This window comes from Astatotilapia calliptera, chromosome 22, assembly GCF_900246225.1.
Source record: "Astatotilapia calliptera chromosome 22, fAstCal1.2, whole genome shotgun sequence".
Taxonomy (NCBI): Eukaryota; Metazoa; Chordata; class Actinopteri; order Cichliformes; family Cichlidae; genus Astatotilapia; species Astatotilapia calliptera.
Window position 1 is genome coordinate 17,991,490 of NC_039322.1, and position 8,763 is coordinate 18,000,252.

Genomic DNA, 8,763 nt, shown 5'->3' on the forward strand with positions numbered 1-8,763 from the left:
GAACACCAAAGTAATTGCTTAAAGGAGCTTCTTCGACATCTTTAAGAGTTTTAAACAAATGTCTGTCCTCCTCCAGAAAATCTTATGTATGCAAACAGGCGTTGCAACTTCATATCTTGTGCGCGTTTTTTTTTCCCATTTTGACAGCGAATGCGCACCTGCGGACCACTTATGTGCAGCCGCGGTTATATAGCTCGTCATATTGCAGCCACAGAAATTCTTTTGTCCATGAAACCATAAAGCTGCACTTTCTTTTTGCCTTATAGTCTGATTTGTCATAACTTTTCCGTTTTGTGGTAAGCTTTTCTTTGGCTGTCACTTCTTCACCCTGACCTGTCTTATTTGGCTCAGCAGAACTAAAATTTATATCCCGCTGCTTTTACACACACTCACATAAGCTCAGCGATTCTCTGCGCGATCAACCTCTCACATGTTTAAGCTTGCTGCGGGAGATTTCACTTGTCATGTTTGCATAGTAAGCTAACGATTGATAAGACGATGTCAGAGGAATTGGTGCGCAAATTATCATCACTCACAGATCAGTGCTGTCGCTCTCTATACACAGTTCGCGCGATTGCAAAGTGAAAGAAAAAAACAAGCGCAAATTCAAACGCGATTTCAGTATGTCACATATTGACAGTGGCTCACCGATGCCAATGACATAATTACCCAGCTACATTTCCGAAAGAATGCAAAAGCATTGACATATATTTTTCCTTCCTACAATAGCCCGACGGGCAGGGAAGAGATAGATTTTGGTAGCCCGACTGGAAAAATCGCTAGCCCCGGGACGTCGGGCTAGCGATATTGCGAGCCCTGTATCTGATTGAGGAATCACTCATCTTTGGAAAAGAGAGTTTATTACAGAGAAATGGCTCTTTCCAAAATAAAAGCTATACTATCCGCTTCTTCTGGGCTATATTCTCAGCAGCATATTGTAGCGGGTCAGGGCTGTTCGGGGTTCTGTTTGTACAGTTATGTTTTGTTTATGTTGCCATAGTGACGGGTGACGCCCTCTCGCTGCGACGGTGTGTCCTTCCGGGGTCAGAGGGCGCCCTGTGTGTTGTTGTTGTTGCTGCTGTGCGGTTGCCGCACTGAGCAGTTAGCTAGCGGCAGTGTTCTTCTGCAGATGTCAATAAACGGCTGTGCTCCCTGGCTAGCTCACGGGAAGCAAGACCAAACGACACCTCAGTCTCCTCCTTGTCTCAGCTCGCCACAATATTAAACATATCAGGTCCCCATAAGGAGAATCATGTGCTAACGGCTGTCTAAATGACTCGGGTAAAGTTTGTAGCATGCATGCTTGTTGTTTTTGTCTGCTTCCACTTGTCTTTGCACTAGGATGATGTCGGCGTAAATGTGCAGTCATATTCGTTGTGTTCCCACTAGTGCTGTCAGCGTTAATCTCGTTGAAATGACGTTAACGCCACAACACGGCAAATCTCCGTTAACGAGCTACCCCTGATCGCCCTGTGCGTGGGGCTAGATGGCCAACACGTTAACGAGCTAACTGCGCTAACCCACTAATTCCCACCCATGTAATTGAGCATTGCGTGGCACATCCAACATACTGTTTTACTTTAGTCCATGACGCGCTTACCTTCAGGGTCATATGTCACATGAAAACCAAAATAATTCCAAACGCCAGATCTGAATGAGGGTGGGGGAGGTTCAATTTTCCATGTTGCAAGGAGAGCTTAACTTCTGTCTCGCTAGCTTGCCCTGCGCTCTTCCTTCTGAAGATGCTGTCTGTGTTGAACGCTCAGTGGATCTGCGCTCAACACAGACAGCATCGTCAGAAGGAAAGTTGATAAAATAAATTACAAATTTTGTATTGTTCATACATATGCGAACCGAACCGAAAGCACTGTATCGAACGGTTTAATATCGATACGAGTATGTTGCACCCCTAATATATATATATATATATATATATATATATAATATATATATTTTTTTTTTTTTTTATTGTGTGTTAGTAGCAAGCTGAGGATTCAAAACACAATACTGGAAGTTAGTGTGATTTGAATGTCGGGACATGACACAGTCTAAATGTAAATGGATCCTAAAAACATTGAATGAATGTAAAACGGGGTATGTGGGGTATGTCTTTGAGGAGGGGGAAATTGGACAGTAGAAGGAGGGAAAATGAAAAGTGAAGCAAAAAATAAAAGTACAGATCAATCTGGGCAGGTCCTCTGTGTTCTGTATGCTCTGATGCTCCTAAAACTCTGATGTATAAAGAATAATGAAAGTAACAGCAGATCTGCTCTTTGTTCTTTAGACATGTATTGCTAATATCCATTTTGAAAATACTTTGCCAATTTTTCAGGATGGGAGTTTGTACCACGTCCACAGCCAGAAGTGTGTTGAGGCAATAGACAATACAGACAACGGGACACCAGCACCCTCACTCCAACCCTGCTCTGATAGCCTCCACCAGAAGTGGTTCTTTGAAGAGAAAATGTAATACTCCAACCCTAGGATATGTTTTTCTTAACCTTAACGGACGTCAAATGAGGTTGTGCTTCCTTTCAAACTTAAACCTCCTATAAATTCTTGCTCACTGGGTGAAATCTATCTGTATTTACTTTCTACAGTACTTACTGGATACTGCATATACACTTGTTGGGAAAACCAAGCCTATAGGACTATGCATTATTTTTCTCATTAAAGAGATGTTTGGAAACTAGTGCTGCTTTGCACATGGGAATATTTTTGGGGGGCTGTTTTTCATTTACCTACTCCACGCCTGTTGCAGTCTTTTAGTTTGCATGCAAAGCTTTACCCAGAAAGAGGGAAAGGCACAAAGAAAGCTGTGCATCCATATAGAAAGAAAACAGCGGCTTCATAAATCTGTCAGCAAACTCTGACCATCTTACGAGCTAGCATCTGGAATTGCAGTGATGTTCAGAGGCATGTCATGAGGCGTTATTTTATATTCTTGTCTTATCCTCTAGAGGGGGCTAAATCTCCTTTCTGTACATTCCCTTCTTGTATTGGGCTCTCTTTCTGAGTAGGAAGTGGAACAATTTTTCAGGTATTTAGTTGAGAGCCTTTTCAGGACATTTAAAGTGCTTGTCACTCCTTGCTACGTACCAGGGACTTAATAAAAAAAAAAGGCATTGTGCAAGTACCTAGTACCTCTTCAACGTAATCACCAACTACTGATAACAGGAGAATCTCCATATGTATTCTGTTCTTGTGTGCTTTGTAGGAATATGAATCTGAGGTAAAAATGGCTTAGACCGTTTTGCTAGCTTTTAAAATAATTTTTTTTCCCCAGCATAATTCTGTTTTGTGCTCTTTAATGAAATGCAGCTTGAAAAGACTAAATTATAGCCATAATTTAAGGATTCACTTCATGTGGTGTGTCAAGTATGTTTTTAAATGATTTATTTTAGAGATGAGTTTAATTATTGTGTAATTTTGAGGCAATTCGTATGCACAGACGTGGAAGCGTTCTCCCTTACGAATCGCTCTGTGGGGTTGCCCTGATCTCGTTCTGTGTCCATCTGTTAGGCTCAGAAAACTATAGATCCCTCTGAAGCGCCGCTGTGGTCACTAGTGTGGCTGCCCTGCAGGCTCTGCAGGGAGTCCAAGGGGAACACAGTGGAGGAGCAGACGGTTGTCGGTGTCTTCAGGCTGCTGGGATGCCAGATGGTTTCCTGATTGATTCTCTGGTCCTCTTCAAATTCTTTATCACCCCTTCTTTCTATGTGTGTCAAAGGTGTTCAGTGGAGGGCTTATCTTTTGGACTCGCGCCAGCCAAATCCTCCTCAGATGAATACTTGTATACTTGTGTGCTTTGGGTTTGATTTATGAACATAAGACATAAAGAGCAGAGTTTGTGACAGCAGAAGCAGATAATGGAGGAGATTGAATGAAGCAATTTGCGACCTTTTTTCTCACCATTAACCTTCTCAGGCTGTTTGCCCATCAGTCTGAAAGGAGTTCTGTTATAAACTGATGTTAGGGGACTTTTGTGCTGAAATGGATTTTTGTTATTGATTGAGAATATATGCTCATAAAATGAAAGAGTAGGAAAAGAAAAAGACATTTTATACAGTGTCATTGCTGTGACTTGAGCAGTCAAGATCCCTTCTGTTGCCAAATTGAATGAATATAAGGCCTCAGTCACACAGGCATAAAGACCTGTTGGTGACCATCTGGCAACAACCGGTCACAAGGGAAAAATGTGTATTCCTCGACAGGTTGCAGATGGTTGCTGGAGGATGCTAGCAGTGGCTGTGAAATTGATTGCTAAAACTCCATGGAAACAGGCCCAAGAGACCGGTCAGTGAGTGAAAACCTTGAGTTTGCTTCGGTTGCAGGCAGTTTGTCGCTAGTTGGTTGGTAAATGTAATCTTGGCTAGAAATACTCACACACTATTTGTCAAGTGGTTGTGAAACTGTGACCAGTGTGACGCAAACAAGACATGGAGAACGTTTACCTTTAAAGCACCTTTCAAAAAATGTTAGTTGCAGTGGTAAGGCACAACTTTTTCTTTGAAGGCAAATGTTCTTTTTCTCTGGTTTGCATCACATTCTTTCAAGTTTCACAGTGTGTTCGCAGACAAGTCGGTGTATTTTATGAAAACTGACCAAAACAATTGCAAGAATGTTTTTGGTGCACCACCCTTTTTGAAAATAATCTGACCTAGCGACAGTCAGCAACTCCTAGAAACCTTTTGCCAACTAGTTGGGGAGTACACATTTTGTCTTAGCAACCAGAGGTTGCCAGTGGTTCACTGACCGGCCCCTTAGGCCTGTGTGATTCAGGCCTAAGATGATAAGATGCTACAAGAGTCTGCAGCTCTGAACGTGCATTGACAGTTTCATTGCACTGTGCAGCTTTTAACTTGAACCATCGCACATTTATTGCATATCAAGTCAGAAAAAAACAGTAGATTTAAAAAAAAATAATGGGTTTAAGTTTACAGTAGTCCATAAAAGTTTTTTTAAGAGTATGCATAGTACATTATTGTGTGGACAGTGCTAAGTGATACGTGAAGTGTACCAAATGATCAGTAGGAAACTTCACAAAAGGAGGAAATTTGACTCAGGACTGTATATGTTGTAAGGCTAAAACGGTGATAGTGGGTCGACCTGCTCTCCATAGAAGAGCACTCTATGCCTTTTGTAAGTTTGAAGCATCTTGCATGGAATTCATAGTCCACGGCAATCTTAGGCTCTTCTTTGCCTAGCTTTCCACGGCTTTAGTGTCGATCATGCATGATCGGTGAAATAGCCCGTTTGATGCATTGCTAATGCTTTATGTGTTAAACACTTAAGAAGTGGCAGCTCTTCAATTTTCCATCAGTTTACATCTTTGGCCTAAGTGGAGGGTAAATATTCTCTCGGTATTAAAAAGGGTTATTTATTGTCCCCTGTAGCCATCTGTTATTCCAACCATGCCCTATGTAGTAAAACATTTTTACTGTGATGTTATATTTTTGTATGCTAATTTGTTACGGTGCAAGCTGCAGCAATAACATTGATATTTTGAGAGTTTAGAGTTATATCTCTGCGGCAGGACATATAGAGTTTTATATCAACCAAATGCATGTCATTAATACAGATTTTCCAGGGATCTGTTGTAGCACTTGAACCTGTAAAGTGGATGATTGCATTGTGACCATGCAGCGCTATTGTATGATATCATGCAAAAAATACCGTCTTTTGGCCTTCCGTTTACTAATGTGGTAAATATGCACTAATAATAATGCAAGAATTCAAAGACCATGTCTGCTGTAATAATGCCGTCAGTAACTCCAGTGGCCTTATATTGTAATTAAATAATTGACGAATGTAATGAATGAATTGTTTTTTTTTCTTTTAATAATTAGTAGATCTAATAAATGGACTACATTTGATGTCATTGTGCCGGCTTTTTTTTAATATATATGTGTGTGTGTGTGTATATGTATATATATATATATATATATGTATATATATATATATGTGTATATATATATATATATATATATATATATAAATAAATTGTTGTGATTTATCATTTCCTAACATGTCTTTTTTGTCTTTTGAAATGTGTATTAACATTGGAAACGCTTCAACAAAACATACGAAAAATATTTTCACCATCTCCCATTGTCTTATCAATTAAGCTGTGACTCATCCACATCCACTATGATTAAAACAGGCTATCATTCACACGAAACTGCTGGAGATGCAAATCAAGATGCTCAGAGGATAATGAGAGAAGAAAAGGGAAGATATGGGGGGGTAAGTTTTTCCAACCATATCTGATTGGAATGATCACCAGCTGCTGAGCGAGATGGTAAAATGTTGCACCCGTGCCAAGTCGCTGTTGCCTTCGATATTGACACTCTGCCCTGCAGTCTCTCTCAATTAGTCATTGATGGTGCGCGGCTTTTTAGGATTACAGGGTGTGTCTTTGTGTCACTACTTGCAACTTTGTTTTTCCTTTTTAGGAAGCTTTTATATTCAATTAGACATGCTAACAATACACAACTTGTTGCTCTTTCACCGAAACAGAAAATGTAGTTCTATGCCAGTGTTTGGTGGGAAAAAACGGCACGAGACGAGCTTGTTTCTCTCGCGCATACTCTGATGGAAAACTTGCCAAAACGTCATATTCTGAAAATGCTGGCATGCCAGCAATCAGCTGCTTCCTGGTAAGAGCTGCAGAAGTCTTTGATGCTGCCGTCTCTGGTATTGTCTTGTCCTAATCTTTTGTGTACCTCTCTTTGAAATAAGTGGTACAAAATAGCCCTTTTGTTGAATTTCTGAAAAATTTAAAATGCGCCCGCAGTAGCACTGTATGTTGTCACAGTCTGTTCGCTCAGTGTAGAGCTAATTTTTGATCCAGTGTGGCATACATGCAGCACTACACTCTCTCACACCCCATATGTGTCTTTAATGATAATACAAAACAAGGCTCCCTGCGGTGCAAGTCTTTGGAGATGCTCAGGCTTCAGTTGTCAGGGATGCAAAAGAAACTATAGGAGGAGGAACACACACACACACACTCAAACACACTGATTGGAAGCCTTTTTCACACTGCATGTCAGTTTGGTTTATGTAATCCGCAATACCCAGAACGGCTCAGGAGCAGTGGCTGCTGGCAGCGTACATTAGATGACACACTTTCACTTTCAGGAGGGGCTCCAGACTGTGCGGAAAACATGTGAGGCCTAGATACAGAGATAGAATCAAAGAAGAAAGCAGCACGACGTCCGTGAAGTCTCTCAGTTGGTAAAATCTGTAACAACCAGCACCAACTCTTCCTTCACTTCAGCAGCCGTTCGTGCAGCGTTGTAGCAATATTTGCTTGGTCGTCTCATTTTCATTATCCTCGAATTCGGCTTAGGAGAGAGAAACTTGGAAAGTAATTAACTTTCCCAAATTTTAATGCTACAGAAGTACAAAAGCGTTAATGCAGCTGTTCAAAGACTTAATGCAATTTACTGTGCAGAAAATCAAGGCGAGCCGTCTTCAAATAAAAGTTAATGTGAGTGTTTAAAAAGAGTCTTATTAGAACACACAGAACAAGGAAACAAATGTTTGATGATACGTTTCTAAATACTTCCTGGGTCGAATTCACCAGTGTGCCTCAATTTAAAGCCGTTTCCAGCCTACTTCAATGTAAGGATCAAACTCCTCTAATCCACGTCTGTGAAATCGGCCAATACAGCATCAAAGGCAGAGTACTTGTTGCTTATTGGGCTTTAATCACCCCTACTGTTTTCCAGTAGAATTGGACTAGACCAAAAACTCGCTCAAGGAATATTTTAGTAATCTTGGCTTTTCCAAATGCAATGAAGTTTTGTGTGTGCGATGCAGTGATTTCAATCCAAGATTTACACACACAGCCAAGGCCTTCCTGGAGTTAATTGATAATTTACCAAACTTTCATTTTCCCACTGAACAATTTTTATGATCTAATTCTCAGTCTCAACTGTTTGAACATAAGTATAAATCATTAAAACCAGTAAAAGGGAATATTTGACTTTAATCATGAGCCACAGTTTTTCAATTATTGTCACAGTCGGAGCGAAGCTGTAAATTAGCAGACCAAAAAAAGACATGAGTGGACTAGGCATTCGCAATGAGTCACTTGTCACTTACACAGCTGATTCTGATCAACGATGCTCTGTTGCAGAGTGACAACAGGTGGTTTTTCTTTTCAACCATGATCGTCATGTTGAAGCTGTTCTTGATTTGATGCATCTGGAGGTTTTATCCACGGTGGCAGAGAGGGACACCCCCCCCCCCCCCCCCCCCCCCCATGTTTAAGGCTGACATATCTAAACTGTTTGGTAAATTGCCATGAAATTGGTTCCAGATATAATTGATGAATACTAATGACTTTGGTGATCACTTGATTTTTCCTGTCACCAGCAGGTCAATTTATTTTCACATCTTCTACATGATGGGTACACAAATTAAAGCTTAACTTTTGCTAAAGTTAGCCCTTACTTATAACTCTTGGATATAAACCTTGTAAAATTTTCCTATTTTACAATATAAAATGAAAATTTTAACATCCTAGTCCGAAACCTGCTTTCGGTGTGTATTATCTTTTGGAGCAATTATCCAAAAATTGTACGGCTTGTAACACCTTTTTAGGGGATTGTCATTCAGTTTCTGGTGAGTGAAGATCTAATATCATGTCAGGTACTTATTAATTAGCAGAAATGTGTGTCCGGGCCCTGTACCCATAAGGTCTATCAGTGTAACTTGTTGAACAACCTTGCTAGCATTAGCTGATACAGGTAG

At 40.5% G+C, this 8,763-nt stretch overlaps 1 protein-coding gene across 1 annotated transcript in view; it reads left to right on the forward strand.

Annotated features, from left to right (window-relative positions):
* galnt12 (UDP-N-acetyl-alpha-D-galactosamine:polypeptide N-acetylgalactosaminyltransferase 12) overlaps window positions 1-5,876 on the forward strand; it is a 19,015-nt gene extending 13,139 nt beyond the window's left edge. Inside the window, exon 10 of the mRNA XM_026156674.1 lies at window positions 2,333-5,876. Within this exon, the coding sequence (XP_026012459.1) occupies window positions 2,333-2,470 (138 nt within the window). The 3' untranslated portion in view covers window positions 2,471-5,876. The remainder of the gene's footprint in view (window positions 1-2,332) is intronic.
* Window positions 5,877-8,763: the final 2,887 nt, after the last annotated feature.